This window comes from Vidua macroura, chromosome 9 (assembly GCF_024509145.1).
Source record: "Vidua macroura isolate BioBank_ID:100142 chromosome 9, ASM2450914v1, whole genome shotgun sequence".
Lineage (NCBI taxonomy): Eukaryota > Metazoa > Chordata > Aves > Passeriformes > Viduidae > Vidua > Vidua macroura.
Genome location: NC_071579.1, coordinates 9,236,814 through 9,262,903, shown reverse-complemented (window position 1 = coordinate 9,262,903; position 26,090 = coordinate 9,236,814). Strand labels below are relative to the sequence as shown.

General features: G+C 38.4%; 1 protein-coding gene across 1 annotated transcript in view; it reads right to left on the bottom strand.

The window, feature by feature from the left end:
• Positions 1–1,526: 1,526 nt before the first annotated feature.
• CDC73 (cell division cycle 73) overlaps positions 1,527–26,090 on the bottom strand; it is a 103,087-nt gene continuing 78,523 nt past the window's right edge. The window contains exons 11-17 of the mRNA XM_053985454.1: positions 20,887–20,944; positions 17,857–17,892; positions 17,386–17,473; positions 8,844–9,005; positions 6,979–7,079; positions 3,761–3,902; positions 1,527–2,948 (exon numbers count right to left, since the gene is read on the bottom strand). Of these exons, the coding sequence (XP_053841429.1) occupies positions 2,912–2,948; positions 3,761–3,902; positions 6,979–7,079; positions 8,844–9,005; positions 17,386–17,473; positions 17,857–17,892; positions 20,887–20,944 (624 nt within the window). The 3' untranslated portion in view covers positions 1,527–2,911. The remainder of the gene's footprint in view (positions 2,949–3,760; positions 3,903–6,978; positions 7,080–8,843; positions 9,006–17,385; positions 17,474–17,856; positions 17,893–20,886; positions 20,945–26,090) is intronic.

Below are 26,090 nucleotides of genomic sequence, written 5' to 3'. Positions count from 1 at the left end.
GTGTGTAACAGGAAGAACCAATTTGATATCTGATTCTCATGCTCGTGTCACTCTATTGTTCAATAAACTGCAGTCAGGGAAGTAGCTCAGCTATAGTTGTACATTTTAATTGAATACAATTTACACACTTTATACACCTCTAAGTAGTGTGTCGAATTTGCTCAACAATAAAAAGCAGCTCAGTAAAACAGATGTCTGCTTCTCCAGCTTCCCCACTTCTTAGTATCAGTATTCTTTATTATTCTACATTAACGTGCAGACAAATTAAGCATAACATAAGTGTCTAAAATTCCAGCTGTGTTGCAAAATGCTGCTGTAAGGCTAAATTTTTAAGTCCAAGTAGTTTCATAATCTATGTGGAGTTATTTATGAAGGCAGCAGGAATGCTATTCTGACAACCTAATTAAACTTCCAATAATGTCAGCAGGAATCTGATTGCAAAATGGCTCATTTTATAAACATCGCTACTTTTATGACTGACAAAAATATGCACAATCAGGTGCCAGCTCCTTCACAAATACATATTGTATAACTTGAGTCACAAACTACTTGCCAGTACAAAATTCTAAGATATTAAAGGTCTGTCCTCAACCCATAAAAACAAACACAGGTCACACAGATTTCATGGATATTGCTTTTCTGCCCATTCCACAACCGTGTAACTTCAATAGTTTCAGAGGAGTTAACTGCCAATAAATACATAAATCTCCATCTAAATCAAGCCATCTCCTGTATACAATACTGGAGCTGGAATTACACCTGCATTGAAAACAGAAGTGAAGTACAGGATACAGAAAAGATAACTGTCCCTTGCCTATTGCAAACCCACTCTATGGTCTGCACATCACACTGCACGTGAAGCACACACTTGTCCAAAATTTGTTTTTCAAGTTGACTGCCTAGAAGTCTCTTTAAAACAGCACAGGCCATGATGTACTTATTAAGTCTGAAAAAAATGACATTTCTAATTGGAAATGCTCAAGTTTAAAAAAGCATACATAATATCTCACTGTTTAAAGCAGAAATTAACTGTAAGTTGCTACCACGTGGTAGCAGCTGCTATGTTGGAAGAAGCCATTACAGCCTTGCTCTGTACAGTACAGGTTAAAACCAAGTATTCAATGTTTCAGCCAGCTCTAGTATGACATGGACACATTTCTAATAAGCTTAAGTACAGGGAAAACTTGGTAACGGGGTACTGCCCAACTGCCCACACAAACAGGAGACATCCCAGTAGTCCTCTAGTGCACAGTCTTCCCAGTCACCACGCTGAATCCATTCCAAAATCCAGGGTCAGCTGCTTCTAATCTTGAGACTCATGGAGGGGTGTTTTGGTGGTTTGAGTTTTTACTGTTCCATTAAGACCATTTGAAACTACACTCTCAATACAGCAGGGATGGAAACATACAATTAAGTCAGACTTCAGTCCTCATAAATTTAAGACATGGTTTTAAAAACCTCTTACAGATATGTGACTTTGGGTTTTATTAAAAATGAAGTTAACATCAAATAGAAACCAAAACAGAATAGGTAGAACATTTTATTTTTGTCAAACCTTAAATGTAAAGTATATTAAAAAAACATGGATTGGAATTTCAAGAACAGGAATATAAACATGTATTTTTCTATCCCAAAAAAAAATCATGCAGGTGTTACAGTATTTGATCATTCTCTACATTCACTGGTATGCAACATCAACTTAATGTTATTCCATAGATACAGAGATGCTGTAAATTGGTACAAACACCAGGATTCTCTGGCCTCACTGTAGATGAAGCAAATCGGTTCTTTGGTAATTGGAGAAGGCTGATTTTCCATTCCAATGCAGGGCTCTTAGGAGGCCATATTAGCCACTCATCTCAGAAAATTACAACTCCTGTTGACAGTCTGGGCTACTTTTGTCACGAGAAAATAGTATTAGAGGTATAAATGCAAAGAAGTTAAAATTATTCATTCCTTGTGGTGGCTGTTCCAGGACAAAAAAGAATCCAACTCTCTCCTCCTCTATTCATCATTTAATCTAGGTAACATTTAGACTCATATGCAAAGGTATTTGCTAGATGGGAATGTACACATGCATACTTTCAGTTTAAAGAAAGAGACGTGTGTGGAGAATGGCAATTTAGAGCTACCATGACTTGAAGGTATGCCTATAATAAATTTTAAAGATTCAGTAAACTGGGACATTACAAATCCAAAAAAAGAGTTAATAGATTTTTGATCTTCCCTTTTTCAACAAAGACTGACAGAATATACATATACAGGCTGACATTTTGATTTATCGAAAACAACTTTCACTTTGCTCAGTTTGCAAGTCCTATTGACTAAAATGTAATATCATTCACAATGAAATATTTTCAGTAAGTGAAACAGTAAGCAAAGAAACCCCAAACTAAGCTCAGAAGCTAAGTGGTTTAGAAAGCCTGGAAACATCTACATGTGCATCAGTGTGTCTATAATTTTTTGTACACTATATCTATAGACACACGCACACATTTATTTACACACGCCCGTGCGCACACGCACACACGCACACACACACGGGGAACCTGCCGTGGAGATCCAGCTATCATCTACCTGGGAACAAAACACATTATTTAAAAATGTGGCTAATTTAACAAAACAGAGAAGAAACTGCTGCTATCAAAATATACAATTTGGATTGCAGACTAGAAGGCTAACAACATTAAAAAAATAGTTTTAAGCAAAACCCCTTTGCTTCTGAATAACAACAGGTATCAACCTGCCATAGCATGAATCATCCAAATAAGATTTTATAAAAAGTTTAAACTGTGACCCTTCCTCATTTGTAAAGTTCTTGACATATATAGTGCGAGCTCTGGTCTCCAAACTGGAGCCCCTTCCATTTTTTTCAATCCATACTTCAGGAAATAAATGGCAGCTGAAGGATTTAGAATCTCAAGTGAGATTTGTGCTTTACCATATACCTGAAAAAAATTAACAGAAGACAGCATTACTACCCTTGTGGCATTTATAGGAATTTTACTTGCAGGAATAAAATACATAGGCATTGTTAAAAGAGAATTCTTAGGGAATTAGAAAGTTGCCAAAGAGGTGCAATGTGTTACGTACAGGATTTGTCCCACTAAATAACAGGCAGCTACAGCCTTGCCTCAAAGAAAACTCAGCTTTCCATTGAAACATTCAAAGACTCTTGTAAAGACAGTCAACTAGTTCATTCTGGGAGTTCAGATATATTCTATGAGATTTTTAAATAGAAAGCCATGGAAAGTTTGATAATTGAAATTATTTTGACAATTCCCACAGGATTTTTCTTTTTCACTCAATCATTCAAGCAGTTCACTGTGAATCAACATGAAAAAACTAAACATTCATGAAATGCATGGGCTTCTCCCCTCCCTCAATATTACTTCAACTGCTTCATGATAATAAAGTTTCTTCTCTCCAACATGAAAAAGGTATTGCAGTGAACTTCCCTTTCAGGAGGGTTCTGACCCAGAGAATCAGTCAGAAGGTGGGGAATCATGGGACTAATCCATGATTAATGGTAACTACCCTTCCTTTAAATCCACACTTTGGTGATTATTACTTACAGCCTGTAAACATATACTACTACATTTTATTGACTGCATCATCAGGGAAAATCAAAACAAGCAGTATTTCCAAGCTAAAACATTCAGATATCCAAGTTGTAAACAATTCCCTGGCTGCCAGAAGTTTTAATTCCCACCAAAACCATACAAGCATGAACATCAAGGACTTCCAGCAGGAACCATACCTGTCCAAAGTTTCCCAGAAGCGTAGGAACACTGGCCTGTCCAAGTGTCTTTTGTGGTAGCTGAGTTCTAACACTGTCACATCCCATTTCTGTACGTTGGGATCCAGGCGCACTTCATCGTATTTGAGATGAAAAGCTTTAACTACAGCAAACAGGAGAGCATTTGGTACAAACAAGAAGATTTTAGTGTTTCTTTATTGGTCAAAGAAAATTCCCACCCCACTCTTCTTTTTTTAGAATGAAGCCCAAGAGTAAAACTAACAAGCCAGTAATCCAAAGAAGTCATCTACTCACTAAAGGGCACAGTTAAATATAGAGGTCAATGGCTCTCAGGCTATTCCTGGGTGAAGGGAAAGGGCAGCCCCTACTTTTAGATGCACAGATTCCAAGGGAATAGCAGAAACACACTGCCAACAAGTACATTCTCTTTGAGAGACAAAGTTCTTTCGGAAAATCTCTGAGCTGTCAAAGAATTAAAAATAAAAATCAGAAAGGTACTGCTGAGACCTATGAGTAGGAAGCCTGGCTATCTCCTAAAAGAATCCGTAGAAGATTGATAGTAGAATGCCAGCATAACCCCCAAATGCTGCATAAAGAGTTCTGCCAATTTCCCCTATCTAGTACTCAGTTAAAAATGGTAAAATATTAACTCTTATTTCCCTCTTGGGAAGTATTGTCACATGTGAATTAGGTAAAGCTTAAGCATTTACACAGTGAGCATTAAAACCAATGTATTTAAGCCTTGTACAATTCCTATCTAGTAACCCAATCTGATGATTTTAGTAGTACTGGAAAAGTAAAACAAGCCATCAGTCTTGTGGAAACTAGTTATTTTTAATGCCATGGTTGTATCTTCTTCGGATACCACACTCTTAACTTTGTCTTCCACAAAATCAGTTCTCTTTTCCACATCCATTTGGGAACTTCCTAGAAGCCTGGTATGTGAAATTAGCATTTTTTTTTTTTGTTGACAAACTAAAGAAATGATCATCTGACTTTTATCTCTGCCAGGTAAATTTCCAGGCTTTGTGATTAAGAATACATATACATTATCTCCACTATGCATTGTTGCATGTATTAATTTAACTTCAGAAAAAACAAATGAAGATATACCAGGGGCATGCATTTACAGAAAACTCCATCAACACCTGACAGAGTCTCTGCATTCAAGTTAAATGTTATTAAGCACAAGAGGATCCACTTCTGAACTTGAAACAAATCACTATTAAAGCTCACTGATGTGCTCTGGGAGGAACACCTTTAAAATGGTAGTCAAAATGAAATATTTGCTCATGAAACTGACAGCATTCAAAATTTCATCACAAACATTCACTTGTAAATGTGAAATTAGGCTGGTTTGGTACATGAATATGAAACAGTCAGGACACCATGCATAAGGAAAACACAGTTTTAGAGGCTCAGCTAATGAAATGTTCTGGGACAAAGCAATTGCTCCAATAAAACCAGTTTGGCAGGCTCTGGCCCCAGTACACATTTTATTGAGGAGTACTTTCTGGTAAGCTACCTGCTTGTTTTCCAAGTGACAGCCTTCACTACTTGGTAACCACAGACAGACCACTAACAGACCCAGAGACAGAGAAGAAGAAATGCAAACTGCAGATGAAACAATGGACAGCTGCAAATCCCAGAAACCATATTTGTGAAGACTACTGAACACTATAAACATGGCAAAACAATAGCTTCAGATAAAAATAGATACATAAAACTGGACTGATGCTGTCTGTGCTCCCTTTATTTACCTGTTTTCATTTAAAGGATGAGTAAAGTCATTGGGAAATGTTCTGGAAATACACTTTATCAGCAAAGTATTTTTAAACTACTATGCTTTGTAGGAATGGAATGCATTTCTAAATTGAAGATCCATTTCAATGTACGAATTAAGACCAGATATCCCTCCTTCATTTGAAAAATGTATGAATTTGCACACCTTCAGCCTGAAATGTGCAGGCTGTGATTGTGATCTTTTGGCATGTGGAGACCAGGAATGTCAAAGGAAGTCAGAACAATTCCTATGGCCCTCCATACACGTACATATAAAAATGATAAAATTGATAGGAAGCAGCACATAACTGCTAGCTAGAGCTTCAATATTTCACTGCATTTTTCTTGGCTTTGCTTTTCGCAGTTGCCATTTTCTCAGTATCTTTATTTTGAAGTGCTATTTTCTTCTTTCATTAGTCTCTTTTGTTAAACTCTCTCCTGTGGCATAGTTTTATTTTCACAATTACTTTCAGGCTCTTTTTCTCTTTCCCTGCTCTTTCTCAATCCCCCTTTAACTGACTCATTCTATTCTCTTGTTCACAGACTCATCCTTAGCTTTCTGTTCCACCCTTGAGTTTTTTCCTTGCTGCTCACCAAAGTAGCACTGTCTTTCCAGATTCTATGTCACATACCAAAAAGGGGGACATGCAAAACCTGATCAAACCTGTTTCCTCATCACACTGATTGCAAGATGACAGAACTGAACTAAGGTGGGTTTGGGTCTGTTGCCTGGCTTTTTGTTTTTTTGGGGGTGTGTGTGTATGTGTTGGTTATGTCTATATCTGAAACCACAGGACACCATCAAAAGGTCTGTTTTCTAAGTCAACTCCAAACTGAAGCAACAGAGAAGAGAAGCAGACAGATTCCTCAGATACTATGGCCCACCTCTCTGTCAGATGGGTGATCTGTACCAGAGAAGTGCCTCAAAGCACCCCAGATGTGGGGACCCAAAAAACCTGTTCAGATCTCTACAATGCTAACATCTAGCTCACTGGAAACTTCAACTTTTGAAAATTCTGAAGTTTTTGTCAGACACCAGATCATATTTTCAACACTTTCTTAGTAGTGGTGATTAGGTGATTAATCCTCTCTTTAAAATAGCACTAGAATGTGTAGCCAGCCTGTAAACCTGTATGTATGAATTGTGTCTATGCATTGTCTGTTCACCTTTTTAGAAGATTGGAAAGCAGATTTCTACACCAGCTATTTGTGACTCTTGCAGCTGACAGCTCTTTCCATGAGCTTCCACAGATCAGAGCAAAACAACCACAAAGGGCATGGGAATATTTGCCATCACAAGGAGCCCAAAGCCCAAAGTCTGCTCAGCCACCTGCACCCAACAGCACTTTGGCAGCACTCTATCATGAGCATAAACACCCTACAAGAAACCCCAAGCACAACAAACCCCAAACCAAGGAACAAAATCGATCCCTTACTTTTTGCAAAGATATCAACGGGAGATCCATCCGGCAGGAGCCAAGGCCAGCCCTTGAACTGCCAGGCAGGCCCCTGCACAAACACGGCCACCACGCGGTCCCTGGAACACACAGAGGGATGGACATGGGCATGGGCATGGCCTGGGACATTTCAGTCACCTGCTGTCCTAAACAGGCAGTGTGCCTTAGCAAGCTGCTTCTTTTACAGAGCAGGAGAGCACATTTAACAACCACAATTGCTTTTCCTCTCGTAAAGAAAAAAGATCATTCCTGTTATTCCTCTGGGCTTTCAGCCCTGTCCCTTTGCAGAAGGCAGCTCAGTTTCTCAGGTTACAATTTTTAGAAGGCAGTGTTTATTTGTGGTCATCATTAATTTGCTTTTGAAAAGTGCTCCAACAATTTCAGAGACAATCTTCTGTAAACGGCACTTGAAACTGAGATGTGCAGATTTAAAAGCCTTATTTCTCAACACTGCTGACTTCCAGGCTGAAAATTCATGAGAAGCATCAGCTGCTAAATTTCTGCAAAGTGAAATTTCAGCTATTTTAAGAGTACACAACCATTACCTGTGGTCTAAGAAAATATATTTGTGATTAAGATTAAGCTTTTGCATTAGTAAAATTAAAAAAAACCCACCTTTGAGAATAAATTACCCCCCCACATATGGTCTATCTTTCTCTTGAACATTTACATCATCCAACAGTTCTTACCTACCACAACAAAAAATTACCTCTCTAATCGAATCCCCAAATTTAATCTATCATTAAATCCACTAAATCCCAATGAAAAAGAAAAATCAAGGTGAAGTTTTGTGGTCTGGGGTTATTTTTTTTGCAGGTTTTATAATGGTTTCTTTGGGTAAAACCAAGATAAAAAAAACAGACACCACTTCACATCTTTGGTCAGAATTACTTTAGAAAGTAGTTCAGATGGTTCTTAAAGGTTTGATCATTAAACAAGTGCTATTAAGCGCTATTTAATATTCAGAATTTTAAATCCACTGATTTCTGATTAATTCAAGTTCTAAATACAGAGAATAATTGATTTAGGAACAGACCCTTTTCAAAGTATTCCTCTCCATTAAAATCTAATTTGGAAATGACAAAACCACCAAATATGTCATTGTTCACGTCCCAGATCTTCTCACTTGTGAGGAAGAAGTAAATAATGCACGTCATCAAATAACAAAAAGATGTCAAACAACAATGAAAATGCTTCTCCAGAGTTTTTCTGTTCAAAGAGAGCTATTTTTTATAGACTTGAAAAATAGGCTACAGACCAAATAATCCATTTTCAGCTTTTTCATAAAAGTAAAAACTATCTATAATTCCCTTTCTGCAACTAGTGCTCTTCCTTCAGAAGTAAAATTCCAATAGTTCCAATACTGGAATCACAGCTCAGTCTTTACTGTCTGATGTATTTTCTTTCTTTAACTATTAAAAAAGATGGCATGTCACATGCTGATGGCCTGCAAAAGTATGTTCCCAACAGACTCTCAGAAAGCACACAGGAGAGGAGGGGTTTTCTTGCATATCAAGGTTCAGTGACTTGCACATTACACTACCACAAACCAGAACAATAATATGAACATTTCTATTGGAATTTCTGGAACATTTTTGGCAAACCAAATAATATTAACTGTGCTGCTCACACTGTTAAAATATGAAGTGTTGCAAGTTTTAAAGATCGTTTAGATTAATTTAGTTTCATATTATTTTCAGCTGAACACTCTTTTACAGTTAATAAAATGAAGACTCTTATATATGTACCTTCACTTTTCAGTAGATTTCAGAGCATTTTATTGTTTCCATCCAAATTCTGCATAGTCCAGGGTAAGAAACTGAGTAAAGGAGAAATGTCCTTACCAGTCCTGTGGCATGAGTTTCAGAGGTTGGTCTACGACCCGGTAAGGGACAGTGACACTGACTGTGGTTCCCCCCGGCTGCATCTGGTCCTTCCTCCTCTGTATTAGAGTCTCATTCTCTCGTTGACAGCCCTGCTTCTTCTTCTCATCTGATGGTACAAACCTTAGGGAATAACAAACCCCTCAGTAGAAAAGGACAATTTACTTGATGGAATCAGCAGGAAAACGAACAGCTTTAACAGAGCTTGGCATTAGTGACAGCAATGAAGCCACCTCATTCTCACGATCCCAAGTCTCCACCACTACTCATTCAGAAGACCAAAAAAATGTAAGAATAATATTTCACGAGCCCTCATGATAAAAACAGTCACACTAAAAGGTCCTCTGTGTCTCAAAAATACAGCTTGACCCATTCTTAGACATTTGGAGCCTCACACAATACATTTGCAGATGAGGAGCCAAACCACAACCTGCAAACTGACCACAACTCTTCTTTTAAGTGACCAAGGGTAACCTGGGCATTAAACCAATTGCTTCCTGCAGCAAATTTTAAGAGCTCTTGGAGCCATCAGGATTCTTACCAATTAGAATTTTCTCAAGAAATCTGGAATTTTTGGTCAAAAATGGTTTTGAGTGAGGTTTTTTTTTTTTTTTTTTTTTTTTGAGGATGATGATTTTACATTATCAGTGATTCATCTGGTTACTATGATGCATGACACTAGGTTTTTTTTGAGGTTTTTTTCTTAATAGAGTCTGTGATGGAATAAGTGGTTGTAAAATCCAGATAATGTGGCCCTCATGTCATACATAACCTCCATATGACATAAATAAATGTTAAGATGTGACACGGCTTTCCTTCCTCCAATTAATTACAGATCCTTAATCTTTCAGCCCCCTCACCTCAAAAAACAACTGCAATCACATTTCAAGGCCCTCCTCTTTATGGTGATAATAAAATACCCAGAACAGGTCTCAAAACTGACATCATAAATGTGAGAGCAGTGTGGGCTTTTTTCCTATTAAATCTCAGTGGACTTTGAGATAGATTAAAAAAAAAAAAAAAGGGTAACAGAGTTGTGCCTCTCACAGAACTGGAAGTGTCTCATGGAAAGGGAAGCTGATGTGACCAGCAGCACCTTCCAGGCCAGCACAAGACCAGAGTTCAGGCCTGTGTTCTAATATTCTATTCAGAACCACCCAGCTGCACTACAACCCTGTCTGCTGCTGACATTTCATTGCCAAAGCTTCTGATGGAAATAAAACTCTGTTTCCCTTAACGGCAGTAGTTAGCAGGAGGATTTGTGGTACATTTTAAAAGCACAGTACATAGCTGGTAACATTTCTCTTCATTACAGTGCACATAGTGCTTTTGAGCAGTTTACTACATTTTTTGGGTAAGTTGTTTGCAGCATTTCTATTTGTTCTCTTCAATTTATTTCTATTTGAATACTAAAAACCAAATTTGAATGTGCTTTAACAGGCAGACTGCACTTCCTATTGTTGGATAAACAGGAAAAAAGAATGCAAGACTGAGTATGAAGAAAAGTTCATTATTCAGTCAATCTGAAAACACTAGTTTTTACTATCTATTCAATAAGAAAATGGCATTGGGGGGGGGGGGGGACAACCCAAAAAAACAAGCAAACATGTTTTAAGGCAGCAGGTGAAAATTGTCAATAAACCTCCAAGAAATACTGTTTTACTTTCCCAATGTAAATTACTCCTCATGATTTAACAGTGTTTCAGAAACAAAGTCACAAGCAATTTCTGAAATGTGTGTCCAAATGCATTCAATTGATACAACTGCACTGGGAAATTAAAAAAAGCCCAACACCTGCTAAAAACTATGAATGGTGCATTAAAGCTGAACTGCAAATACAGAGAAAGCATCACAGGTGTTAAATGAGGAACTATAAATTATGCTTGTCTGTCTAGTACAGGTGAAACACCATCATTCTAAAGGAAATACAGACAAAAAAGCTGTACAGGACACTGGGAGAAAAGTACACACTGACTTCCTAGAATATATGTTTTTAGAAGTTAAGATAATAATTCCCCTAAAAAACTGAAGTAATTAGCAAACAGTTAATATTTACATACATTTTATCCATCACAACAGACTGACACATACAATTGCACTCTACACAGAGGTATTCAACTGAGTTCTGCACTGGAAAAAGCACCAGAATTAAAGTAGTTCTGATCAATTTGCTAATTTAAACACTCCAAGGCAAGGTGCACCTTCATCCCGAGCACTCCTAATGGCCTGTCCTGCCAACGTGTCACAGGCTTTGCTTTAGCAACAATAACTGATAGGAAACTCTGTAACCTAAAATGAGGATTTGCTTGGTGGTCCTTCAGCTTTTAAGAAAACTACTAATGAGTCTCTCATCACCCATTAGAACGAAAGGAATCTGGGCTGAAAAGAATAAAGATCAATTAAAAAAAATTAGAGAAACAAGCCCTCAAACACCTTTTATCCAACTGGCAGTGTTCATAGGAAAAGCCAGGGTCACCCAAAATGCTGGGCAGCTTGAGAAGAATTTTGTTATTCTCCATCCCCTACATTAAACAGGAACAAACTCGTACAGAATATGTAAATAAAAAACAAACAGCCCTACACACATCACAGTGATAATCAAGTATTCATCTGAACAGGGATCTAAAAGGTCACATTTTAAATTTAATTTGTAAATGTGAAGAAGCAAACACATTTTAAATGGAAACAGGAAAGCAAAGCAGCCCTGCCACAGGAGAGTAGAGGCAATATTGTTGTGTTACAGATTAACAGCTTCACCACTCTGAGTCTTCTCACATTCTCTGCTTTAAATGTTTCTGTGTTTAAGAATTCATTCCAACACTACTTTTTGGCAGTTTCTGCCCATTTCAGCTAGAAACTGTGTTACAGCCATTGAGGCACCATTCACTTGTGCCTCAGTTATGTCCCTTCTCGACAATGGCTTCAGTTTTATTTCCTGGAAAAATATCTGAATTTTCGAGTGCAATCTTTAGGACACAACACAAAGATATCTTGTTAAGGACAAACTATCAATGAGCAGATTCAAATGGCACAGCAGAGAAGACAACTGTCACAAAGCAAGCATTGAAGCAAGCACTTACATCCACATAAACACACAGAGTACAGGAATAAAGGACAGCTTACAGAAAGTTTATGGAATTGATGCCTGCATTTCCGGGAGTCATCGACTCAGTAAGCACAGTAAAAGTCATGTGCTAAAGAACTGAGAATCAATAGAAATTACTGTATGATTATAAATATATTTATGGCCTATGTCATCACTACCCAGACGTAAAACACAAGTGTAAGAAAACTGAGTAATAAACACCAAAAATCCCATCTTCTCTTGGAGATTATTTATAATATTACTATATAAATACTATAGCCAGTGGCTTAACTACACATTTGTACTTGACAGCTTTTTAAACATCAGAAATGAGTTCTGAAACCTGAGTGTGCAGGAGCTTACAGTTTCTTGCTGCTTCTCCAGATTATTATTCCCTATATTAAAAAAAATCCATATCTACTTAGAATGCACTTTTATGCCCCTAGTAGGGGTAGGAAATTACTAGCCCTCACTGTTAATTGCCAAAATCATTGTCCACATTAAAAATGGTGCACTCTCACTTTGTAAAGGCAGCAGGTCCCTTCCCTAAGGTAACAGGCAAGCAATTGAACACCATCAGATTGTGGGAGGTAACTGGTAAGACACCATCCACTGAACTGGCATCCACATCCACTGCCAGCAGTGCCTATAAAACACTTCCACTGAGGTCAGATCAGCACTTTCTGGCCCCCAGCTCAGGCTCACTGAAAAATGCATGAAAGGAGAATAAGGCAACTTACCAACAACTGAGATCATGGCAATATGCATTTGATTGTGCTCAGAACTGGAGACTTATTTCTACCACCCTCTCAGTATTTTTGTTAAATTACAGTATCAAAAGCTTTAGACACCTATTTTTGCAATAGAAGAAAGCTTTTTTACATCATACCTGAATCTATCCCAGATACTTCACTTGGTATCAAAGCTGGATAAATCTCCAGTGAGTTGCCTGGCCACATATGGTTAAATGTAACACAAGCAAGAGCATCATCATCATAAAAATACATCATCACCATTTAGTCATTCTCATCTGCCTGATGGAATTCCTGCTTCACTTGGCTCCATGTAAAGCAGAAGCTTTGCCTCTGAAAAGCCTGACTCCAGGTATTCTTAAATACTGAGTCACAATTTCACATAGTAATTGTGATATCCAGTGTTCCATTCAGATAGTAAGTAAGAATAAAATGTATTATATAAAATATTTTAAAGAAGTGTCACAACATACCAGGATGTATTGCAGCTCGGATTTTAAATTATATTTTATCTTTCTACTATTTTAGAAACTCTTCACTTTATGTTGTACTTGGCTCCTTAGAAAAGTAACCTTTCAAAAAAACTTAGCAAGACTATTTGCATGTTATTTAGCAGGTGAATTGTATCTATTACAATCACATTCAGAAATCTCTCCCTTCAAAATCTAACTTGCAACAAATATAATGAATACAAAAATTAGATATCTTAAAATCTTAAACTAGTGCCATGCTTAGGGTTTGTCATATGTATTTCCTTTTACACATATTAGTTTTCCTGCTTTCCATATTCTTTACCTTAAAAGAGAGCCTAACATAAGTGATAAAGTAAGATGCTAAGCATGATACAAATGTCAGCCAAATTTGGCATGAAAAACTAATATAACTACAGAGCTATAAATAGGCTTAGTAAAAATCTAGGTATAATTAATAAGTTTATCTCAGCTCTTGGCAATTCAAGTCCTACCACAGAACTGGATGAAGAATCTCCTGTTTATTTTACAATCACCAACCTAAAATATCTGGCAATTATACCACAAATATTTTTTTCTCATATCCGAAGTATGTATTGCAGTCCAGTTCCTTAAAAAAAAAAAAAAAATCCAAGATTGTAGACAAAAAGTATCCTAAAAGACATATTCCCAGCTGTGATTGTAAGTTTTGATCTCTATTTTTGATCTTTAATTTCAGCTGATTTTTTTCCTTATTTTGTTTTAAGAAACATTTAAATGGACAGAATCACAGAAGTTGATTTATGAAACCCAAATTCTCATTCTTTATGATCACATACTTCACAGACTGTGTTTCCTCATGGATATCCATATCCCAGCCACCACAAGGGCATCATCCTCCCAGGCTTCTGCTACATTTCTTCACAGTCTCCCCTACAAGGGCTCTTACCCCTCCAGCTCCAAAAATCTCTCCTCCTTCTGCTGTATCAGCAATCCCCTCTGATGGCAAATATAAACAGGCTGACTATCTCTAGAAATACAAGAAATGTAAATCTACCTGCATCTTCCTCAGCAAGGGTAAGGGAGTGAAGATTGATTTAGGTGTGTCTTTTCTACCTGGATTTCTAATATTTCTTTATCTCACAACTTGTGGCAATCAAAGGAGTCTCTGATATCTCTGCTCTTCTGTCAAATGTAGCTGCAAGTGAGGAATGAGTTAAAGAAGGTGCTGACTTGAAGGTAGAAATTAGCTAAGTCTTCTTTCCTTGGAAAACCATCACCTATCTATCAATCACACTCTACATCAAGGCTAGTTCTACACTCTGCATACCTTAACAGTAAAAACAAACCCTGAAGCCATTCCTGAACAAAGTACTTCCATAAATCTGAATGCAAACAAATACAGGCCAGGTGGCATATTTTTCAGAAGAGTGCTAGACCTGTCATGGCTAAATTAATATTTTACTCTTCTGAATTCTGCTATTGCACTTCTGACTCATTAACATACCTTTCTCTTTCACACAGGCTAACTCCAGTGTCGTCCTTTGAACCCTTAAACTTCCTTTCAGTTTGCTCTGGATCATGTTCCTTTCACTCTAAATACGAGCATCCTCTTGGGACAGGCTTTGGCAAGATGACTGCTGAAAACTCTGACTCCTGGCCCAGATGCACTTGGACATGACAGACCGATTGTCCTGGGTTTGCCTTAATTGAATTTTTGGTGAGGAGGGAAAAGGGTCAGCCACAGAAGTGACTTTCCCCATGATAAGTATTACAGCTTTCCTTCATAGCTGACAGAAACAATAGCTAGCTGGCTCTGAAAACTGATACACTGCTAAGCCAATTAGAGACGCTGGACACGCCTCTATAAATCATATTTAAGAACGAAAAAACCACAGAAAGCTCCTTCTTTCTTCCTGCTTTCTAGAGAAGAGAGAAGCCGTCGTGTCCCCCGCGCCTTTCCCCGCCCCCGGCGCGGCTGCCGCGATTTCTGCAGCCGGAAAATCCCGGCGGAGCCGCCGGAGCCCGCAGCGGAGCCCGCAGCATCAGCGGGAGAAGCACACCAAGCCATGTCCCCGAGGCAGGGCCCGGGCGAGATTAACCTTTGCAGCGCTGAAAAATTCCACCTGAGAACAAAGAAATCTCTGGACGCCAATCTCCTCCCGAGTCAGGAGGAAAGGTGAAGGCACGTGAAGAAAACAACAGGGCGACACCAAGGTCAGTGAAGGAGGAGGGGCCGAAGCCCCAACGAAAAAAGGAGAGGAGATGCTCCGGTTTCAGAGCTGAAAACCTTTTGCAAGCCAAGGCGAGAATATAATACACCAGACCACTTCCCTGTAATTCATAAAGCATATGGGGAGATGCAGTGTTCATTTGCAGCTCAGAAGAGAACTGGAGAATATAGATGTTGCAAGAAGCTGTGATGTGACTTGAACAGAGAGAGAACTTTTGCTTTAAGAAACAGAAGAAGAGAACCTTTGCTTCTAGACTGGAACAGTTCATCCTTAAAAAAATTCACCCCATAAGCCAGTGACCCACAGAGGCAGTTGTGAGAAGACTGCCAAAATGTGGGAGAGAGTTCAGGATTGCAGATTTCCCGGCGGGCTGCTGTTCGTGAAAATGAAAACCATGAGAAACTCCTTCCTGTGGCATGGCAGGAGAGACTCCTCTCGCTAAGCAAACTGAAGAAAGATTTCTTTTTAGAAGTGGTAAACTGACTCAAAATCCCATGTTTTGTCTCTTTAAGGTGTCAGTGGGAAATAGAAAGAGGCTGGGGGAGGAAAGATGTTCTAAAGGTTTATTTTAGTTCTTCTCATTCTCCTTTTAATTCTGTTAATAAAGTTTTCTTTACACTCTTTACACTCTTTTAAAGTCTTGAGCCTGTTTTGCCCCTAAAGCATTTTCTCCTAATCCTTATCTCAACCCCATAAGCTTTAGTTTACCTGGTTATTTTCCCCTCCTCTGCTCCAATTACAGCAGAGGAAGCTGAGTAGATGATTTTTATGAGTGCACAGGCATTTGGCCAGCAGTCAATCCACTACACAGGTGCTTCATTCCTTTCTGGGTACACCTGTGCCAGGAAGTCACAAATCATACAGCTGTAAAGGCCAGGGCTTTTTTTTTAAAGCCGGGGCTATTTTTTTTCCTAAATATAAAAAACCCGCATAAACAAACAACACCCTCTGTTAATCCAATTAGATCAGTGCCGTGACTGCTTGCACATTAAACTGTAATGTTAAAAGGCAGCCTTCCCTCAAAGTATTTCAGAGGAGACACAGAGAGCCCAGTACACTCACTGGACCTTGGATGGCCTGTGGCAGTAAGACAGGAGCTGGAGCTAGCTCAGATCAGAAGGCACCTGGGATCTCAGAGCACAGTTTTAAACAATTCTAGGGCAACTCCAGCAGAAGCTGTACCACCACCACAGCCTGGTTTGGATGAAAAGCAGTGTAACAGTATCATGAAAGATGAGGGCTGGAGGTGATAAAAAGATGATCCCTCAATTTTTTGGACATACCATTGCAGACAACCTACAACAGTGTATTTCTCTGTAAAAAAGACTGTTTCCAAAAAATTACCTGATGTTTACTGATAGGCATGTCTAAAAACCATGATCTGTTGGACAAGCAGAAAGATTCATTCACCCATAATGAACTGAATCTTAGAATCAGATGTGTGATGTGATAAACAAGTTTTAGTAACTCACTGAAACTTCCCTGGATGCATTTGCATCAATACTTGATGACAATATGTAAACTTCAGAAAAAGTTTTTTGTTTGCGCAACCAGCTGGGATGCTTGGCTGATACAGCCCATCTGGCGACCTCCTCCTTTACAATAACTGTGATCTTTTCCCAAAATCTTTTCTCTGAGCTCCAGGAGCTCCCTTGGTCAGCTTCTCTCAGCCTTCTTCCATGAGAAGGGTTCACTTGCATGTGGCTGCACAGATATTACATCAAAGAAAACCACTGCACACATTGCAACTGCAAGAGTTTCCTAAATCTGCCCACAGGTCACAACTGAGCCAAAACTCCGAATTAGGTTTTTGCTTTTTTCCTACTAGTCAAGAGGAATTAATTTCTTTTATACTCTGGTCTGTAAAACTAGCTTGTCACAAGAGAGTAAATGAGCCCTCTTGCTTAATCACTAATTAGGTGCTAGAATAACTTTGTATCTGAAAACAAATTGTTATACAGTATGTTCTAATCAGCTACTTACTTCAGATCTTGCAGAAGGTCCTTTGCATTAAGCATTGTTATTAAAGAGGTCGTGGCTGCTGGAATAATGATTATGGGAGTTCGAGATCCTGTAGAGATAATAAAGTTAGACTTTGCCTGGAGGGGGTTTTTTGTTGTGTTCTGGTTGTTGTTTCCTCCCCTCCCCCTTTTTTCATTAAAGGAACTGTACATAAAACTCTTGCTTAAAAGGTCCCAATCATGAAAAAATAGTAAAGGAAAATAGTAGTAAAGCTTTTCTAAAGTAAAGGTTTTCATTCATCAAAAAAGCAGATCCCTATATCATGAGTCTCTCAACATGTGGGGGACCCATATTTAGCAAAATAAAATGCTATTATGATATACAGAATACATGCTATATATTCCACTGCTTGCTTATAGTGCCAGGAAAAAAAAAAAAGTGGGCACAATTCACACAAAATTGAAACAGATCACATAACTAAAACTGACTCACCTTTTTTCTGGTTTGGAGGTGGTCTTGCTTGAGAAACTGAGAAAAACAAACAAAAATACAGCAGAATGACTAGGACATAATTCCAAATGTCACTGCAAGGCATCTGTTTAATTGCAGGAGTGAGTAAGGAAGAGTCACACTACAGTTCATTAGATCATTTTTACAGATGCAAGATACTAAGATGACGAAGGGATTTATAATTTGGGTTTGAGTATTCAGAAAACAAACAGGTTTTGACCATCTGAAGCAGATGTTAGGAAAGCTGAGTCAATTTCTCCCAGTTTTACTGAAGCTACTCATCCCCCCTCCATCCTCCACAAAAGGCCAGGACACGACACCATGGACAAAAATTCTCATCAGTCTTGAAAAAAGCTACTTGTAGATCTTCAGTTCAGTAGTGCTGAACCAACAGGAAAACCTTTACAACAAACTGATCACTAAACCTCACCTTTTTGTTAGTAGTTATTACTGCACATGACATCCATGGGATTTAGCTATCCTGAACATACATATAGAACTTTCAACAACCAAAACCTGAATTTCAGGCTTACTCAGGTTAATTTTGGATTGCCAGTGGAGTTACATGAGGTCTTCATGAGCCAAACACTCAGGGGGAAAATCACCCAAGCAACCAAAAAAAAAAGAAAAAAAAAAAGAAAAAAAAAAAAATTACCCTCAACCACCAAAGAAACCCACAAAACCACTGTTGGACTGGTAGAAACTCAAGAACTGCCCCCCATCTCTCCAGTAAAATGTTTCCCCTTCAGTCTTCCAAGTTGTGACCACCTCAATACAGGAGACACTGCATTCCAAGAGTGCAAGAGCCTCTTGGTTTCTTCACTTTGGTGCTATTAGCTGGTTACCAGGTGACCTACCTGGTTTCCCCAAATAAACATTTTACACTTTAGTTTTCAGGAGCCCTAACTTCAGGAGAGAAGTGTAGCACTTGATAATCATCATCTATGTTTATCCTAATTCAGAAAATGGTGAGTAGTAGAGAGATTGATGCAGACTAACTCAAGTCTCAACTGCTACTATGCATGACAAATTTCATTAATTGACTTCCAATTGCTTAGCACCAACTTGCTCATGTTTATTTATGACCAACTGTTTCAGAAACTTCCTAGAACAGTATAAATATTCACAGCACATACTTGCCATTATTGAAATATTGAGACCATATCCTTAATTATCTTTTCCTGACACTGTCAAATGCACAGATATAATTGGCAACACTATATTGAACTACATGAACTTTACCTACCCAGTGATTTTTAATTATTTTTTTTTAATCTAGGTATCTCCTTAAAGTAAAAATATTCTTGAAATTATGGGCAGAGCCAGCTGTCTTAAGGCAAAAAACATGAAAACAAAAAGGAGGGGGAGTGAGAATAAGCATCTGTAAGAAATTAAATAGCTGTACAAAGAGAGGTTAGGAGAAAAGTTGGTAATGCAAAATGGCACCAAAAATATAACTTAAGAGTGCATTTCAAGTATTTTCTTCAAATCACTACTGTACAACAGTTTAGCCTAATTTAACTAATGCTTCCTATGTGCAAAGCAGCATCCTCCTGGAAACAGCAGGTTTTAGTTACTTTGACTGCTAAGAATAGAACAGCTGAATTCTTAAAATATCCAAATATCAAAATGCAAAAATATCCCAGGACAGGCAGAAAGAGAAACCTCTTCTGACTACACCTGTCTTCTTTATTCTCTCTTCAATTTCCAATGTAGATGCAAGATAATGGATGGGGTTGGCCTTAGAGCAGGGCAGCATCAGTGTCACCTCTATAATGTACAAACCCCACGCTGCTGGCAGGAAATACCCAGGAAGTCACAGCCAGCAGCAGGGACTGTGACAACTCAGTCACATTTCTTTTCTTGCCACTTCTACCCTTTTCCTACTGCTGTCTGTCAACTCCATCTGCATTAGGATGCTTAACAGGGCTAGTGAGATAAGTATGACAGGCAGCATGACCTTTCCAGTTCCAAAAAAACCAAACAGAAGAATCTGTGCAAAACAGCATTTAAGCATGCTGAGAACATTCAATATTAGAATGGATTTTGGAGGAAGAAGCAGCTTTACAATATTAAGTCTTAGCATTAAATCCTGCAAACAAATCTCAAGGAATTAGCAAGGCACACATTGCAAGCATTTAGAGTCTCAACAAGGATATACAGTATTCCAGCAGTACTTCTAGAAAAAGTATATTCATTTTAACTGGTAGCTTTGTTTCCAAGGTCCCCAGAATGTCCCCAGGACCTTCATAACCTCATCGTGTCCTGAAATAGCACCTTTCACTTGAGACCTTTTTCCACCAAACCACTAACTTCTCAAAGTACGTAAACCAGGGGCAAATTTGCACATCAGTTTGCAAACACTGTCCCTCCCATGTGCTGGTCTTACACACTTCTAAAAATTCATCCTAAGGGTTTCTTATTTAAACAAAGTATATTTATCATCTGCATCAGAACTCGAGATTCAATCTGACAGATAAATGGACTTGGTAGCCAAAATTTACCAAATGGGAATTAAAAACCCAGTTGAGGATTTTGACCCCACTACAAATATCTTATGTGCTTAAGAAGTGTGAAGAAGTAATGACAACATATTCAGAGAACTATGTATTTCTGATATATTAATGCTAGAAGTAATAATACATCTCTTTTTGAGATTAGCTATTTTGTTTAAGTTGTTTATCCTTGGATTATTAACCAGCTCTTGTTAGATATCTGAGTGGGAATTTTGTGAAATTTTAACTGGTGACATACCAAGGCCACAACCAAGAGAAGTTCTTGACTTTTTAATTTCAGCAGTGCATCCTTTCAGTGGGCTGATTGGGCAACACACTGAAGAGAACAACCCCAAGTCCCATGGTATAACATGAAACAAAAGGCTATGGGTCTTTTCCAACATATGCACAGTTAAAGGCCAGAAATAGATGACTTGTACTTCATTCTTGAGCTAACTAAAGTTCTAAAGAGAACTTCTTCAAAACTCATGCACATGTGTGACAGAGGCCACCTTACCTGGTCGTGGCACAGGCTGTGCTGCCGGAGTTTGTGTTTTTCGAGCAGATGCACCTTCCTTTGAAAAGACAGAAGAGCAACATTATCAGCTGAGCTTCGTGTCAGGTACATGAGCTCTTCAAATGAACACAGAGGTACAGAAAGTATCATGATAAAGAGAGCAGTATGTTTCCACTAAAGAGATGGAAGAAAACAGAGAAAATATTCCAAACTCCTTAGAGATCCTGTTTTAGGTTTAGGGAAGACAAACAACCTCAAACTTTTACAGTCTTACATTTTAACCAATCATGAACTTTTTTTAATACACATTCAAAGAAACCTTTCCTATTTATAGTATTGCTTCATTTTACCTACTACCACTTTCACCAAGGGCTAGTAATGTAAATATAAGCAATTGGCTGTCGAAATGTCCAAACAAGATCCCCTTATGCTTTGGCTGGAAAACCAGGACCAAGAAATTGCAATGCATTCCTGACTTGAGGAGTTTTAGTGCCCAAAAATAGCACTCTCATGATAATTAGTTCTGCTCATGCCTTATCCAATTACCTTAATGTAACACACAAAAGACCTGCACTACTGTTTATTCTTGTTAACTCCCCAGAGTCAACAAAGCACCAAAGAAAAGAGTGAGGTCACATGTCTGCTTCCAAAGCAACACAATTCCTGCAAGAACAAATTCTGCTCTCAGTTGCTGCAGTGAAACCTCACTGAACATAACACATAGCACTGACATGCTAAAAAGCTGCAGTATATTCCAGCCACTTCTATCTGTTTGCAGAGCTGACAGGAAAAAACCTTTTTAACATGAAACCATGGATTGTAGCTGAAAATTACTTAAACACAATGTGAGGTATCCTACAAGCATGAGACACTGAGAAAGGTCAGAGATCCCACTCAGAGAAAAACCTGTCGGAAAGGACTCCAATGGCATTATCAGACTTCCATCTCCATGCATAAATAACAGTGTGTTTTGTAATGCAAAATAAAAGAAAGCTCATGAGAGGGCTCACTCCATGATTTAAATAACACTTAGAGGAGCTGCTTTTAAGTTTCCATGATGAAAGTTAAAACTCTTTATCTCATGATCTCTGAAGTACAAATAGAAGCTCCCACACAAGCCCATAGAAAACACAAATTTACTCAAAGCCTCTCTTCCCTGAGCGTTAGTGAACCCACCCATGATTAGTTACAATAAGCTGGAGCTGATATTTGGTGCACTGAGCAGCTTTTGTAACTTTTACAGGAAACAACCTTCCATTAATCTTCAGTATAAGGATTTAACCCTGCACTGCACATCTATCCCAAATTTTGCTGTACTCTTTTCTGATTATTGAAATACCAACATTTCTGTAGGGCAGTTGAGTCAGTACCTGTTATTTTAAGAGTTACTTTTATAGCAGCAGAGGAAAGGTATTTTTGCCAATGCCCTTTCATAATAATTACTCAGAAAATTATAAAAATTAAAATACTACCACACTCTAGAGGAAGAGCAGCAGGAAAGGCTGACTACCTTTGAGACAACCCTTGCCAATGAGAAACAGCATCTTTCTTTTTACTTCCACTTTCCAAGAAAGCAAAAATAAAACATTTTGCACCTTTTTCTGTAGAAGAATACCATGTTCTGTGTCAAAAGAATGATTCTGTGCTGCACTAGTTACTCATTTTGAAGAAACTAAGATTTCCCTCATAACACTTCCTTAAATTCACAGTACTTGATGAAATGGAAAGGAAATTACCAAACTAAAGAAACATCAACTCCTGCAAGGCCAAGTTTCAAGTTTCTAAATCCAGTTTAGATGCATAACCATTACTGTGTGCTGTCCCACACCTTCATTCCTCCTTCCACCCCTATGGAATCCACCCCTATGAAAGTGCAGCCTCGCTGCCTCCTCTGCCACTCACCCAGTGCTTCCCATGTCTCAAACACACCCTGCAGTGAAGGAGGCAACCAGGAGCTGCTGCAGAGAAACTTGTGAAGAATTATAACCAAAGAAGAACCAAAGCCAAACCAGTGGCTTGAGCCTAATGAAGTAACTGGCAAATTATCTTTTTTGGGGTTCTTTACGGTCTCCTTTGAATTGCCTGCCCTAGAGCAATTTATGGGAGTGCAGGAGCCTAAAACAAAACTTCGAGAACATGGCAACTGAAAGAAACAAAATAACCCTCCCCCCCCACCAAATGAAAAACAAAGTACAGGGAAAAAAATCAGATAAAATATCTTAATAGTAGGAAATAAATTCATCTAAATGAGTAAATACCACTTCCAGGCCTATGACTATTCTGTTTGTAAGACCAAATTCTGCAAATCAATAAATTATGGAGGTCATAGCTTTTAGTTTTATGAATTGATACCTTAGACTATGATAATCTCAGGAATGAACCTCTCTCAGGTCACAACTCCTGATATTGAGGTATCCTCAAAGCTCAGCTGTCACCTGATTGAAGGTATACCATGAATCCTTTGGAGGTGATTTACACCCCTTGTCTTTTTACAATTTTCAGTGATCTAACTGTGATAAACTGTGGTAACTTGTTTGTTCATCAAAGAAATTGGAATATTAAAGGAGGAAATATAAAATTAAAGTATGAGGGACTAGCTTGCCTGTTAGGAGATAGGGGAAGCATCTATGAAGTTGGGGAACAGGAAGCAACTGCTACAAAGCGCAGGGCTATAGGCATATTGCAAAACGCAAGACCACAAATATGATTAATCACCATTTAGGGAGCTTTTCTTAGCTTCTCTTGCAGACACAGGCTAAGGATGTTGGGGGATGGCCGGAGCTGATTATGAAATCAGCGACCACCAGGCAACGGCCACCGGACTGGACAACGCAGGAGTGCTCCGGGTACGCCCATCACTGTCCGGAGCCGATTGTGAAATCAGCGATCACCTGCCTCGACACAACGCAGACACGATGCAGAGGGATGCTCAAGCTACGCCCACCGCTATCGCAAGAGACGCGAATGAAGGAACCTCCAAGAAAACTATAAAAAGAGACTGAATAAGGGAGTGGGGTGTGGGGCACTGCAGTGTGGGACACTGCAGGAGGGGCGGCTTGGAGACCCCTACCCACCCAGCGCTGTTTTGCTTGCTACTGCTTGCTGTAATTAATAAATTCTAATTGACCTTAAAAAGGCTGAATCAAATTATTCGCCTCAATTTATCACATAACCACTACCTCCTGTTCTGTAAAAGCTGCAGCCAATGTAGCAAAAGAAACTCTGATCAATATTTCACCCCCACATTTCTCAGAAGATTTGTAAGGAGAAATGTATACTACTAAGGTGAGGAAAAGAACAGAAGTACAGAGCTGTGGTGGTTGACAAGACCTGCCAGTGGAGAGGAAAATCTGGTGTCAGTATGGAAGTCATTAGCAGAATAATTTTGTTAGTATTTTCCTTTGTCCTGCTAAGTTTGGGTTTAAAATTACTGCTTTTCAAAAGCATTCAGATAAGAGATATAAGCTTTTCCTATGACAACACACTGATTGAAGACAAGCTCTGCTCTTAAGGCAGGTATAACCACAGAGAAGTCCATACCAGGATTTCTCCCAGAGAAAAAGAGTATTCATCTGACAGAGTAACTCCAAAGCTGCTTCATCCAACTACACTAAGGGGGTGCTACTGGTGATTTGTGGTCTCTCAGCTACTCAGAGGCAACTCCTGGTTTGCACGCTCTCACTCCCTATAAATGCCAGAGTTATTTCTCACTGAGCACACACAAAGGTATCTCAAATCTTCTCATGTGAAATTTTTAATCTAAAAGTTACTCTTAAGTAACCAGCACGCTGCAGATTCCAACTCCAGCTAAGGGAGCTTTTGTTTGTGCAGCTGTACCCTAAGCATCACAAGCAGCAGAAATCACTGTTTAGCTATTTAAAGAACATTCATTTCCTCAAAATTTCTGAATACTTAGACAGTTTTGCTCGAAAATGACATACCTAATTCTCATGCATAAGCTGTTTGACACTGTTAAGGAGTATATTATGAATATTCATAAGTTCAAACTAATTTAGTAACAAAACCATGTAATTTGAAAAATACAAATCTTCTTTAAGACAACCACTTAACGTTGTTTTTTAATCAAAAACATATTACTTGGTTTATTTCTGCTAATTTACCATAGAAGGTTATATATATAGAGTTTACTTCTGATCTACATTTTAACCATTCAGAAGCAACAACCTGACACAGAATGTAATCAGCTCCATACTTTCCTGAGCCTCACTGCCTCGTTTCCCTACAGGGTTGGATCTGCTTCTCTGTGGGATTCATTTTAGTGCTCGTGTTCCCTGTCATATCAGACATTCAAAATATCTCTGCCTAACAATGTTTTTGTGTTTGGTGTATTCCTTTTGCTATTTAGCACTGTTGTACCTAAACACCTAAAAAATACTGGGTTCACAAAGCAATGGATGAGTGGAAAATAGCTCAGTACCTGTGGTTAGAGCCATGGTTGCATTTAAGTTTCCTAAGAGTGGCTGTTGGGGGTTTGTTTGTTTGTTTTCTTTTAGACACCTTTTAAAACCTCTTGGTTTTAAACCTCTTTCTTTAAACCTCTTTTTCTGACCTTTCTAAAAATGACAATTTTTTAAAACACCTATTATGTGTATTAATTAACAAAAACTACCCATTACCAATATTTACCTGACAGATTAATCAGGACCCAACTATTATTTTCCTATATTTTAGATACTTAGCGGTTTTCTTAGGTCTAAATGAGCATTAACATCCATAGTTAGGTTAACTTCATTTCCCAACTGGAATGAAAAATTGCCTGAACAGTAACTCCTGCTACACCTTAGAAAATAAATCCTCCTTAAAACCCCTCCTTTAAAACCAAATCATTAAAGATGTCTTATGGCAGCTTGACAGGTTCAAATGGTGGAAGGAAGAACTATTTCATTGCATATTCCCTTTCCCAACTGGTTTCTATGTAGAGATCCTAAAAGCCTGTAGTATTTTGACCTTTAAAAAGAAACATTAGGAGCAAAGGACAGAGTCAACAATTTGATGCTATCTTGTGGCTTTAATTTGGTAAATTTAATTACTATCTTGTTCCTTAATAATATTTAAATTAGTCCCAGAATTTCACTAAAAAATCTGAAAATTATTGGGTAGCTTGTATGCTCCTGTCCAGAAGCAGTAGAAGCAAAAAGTAACATTTGATTCTGCAAGAAGTGTTAGCAACTGCTTGCATGTAA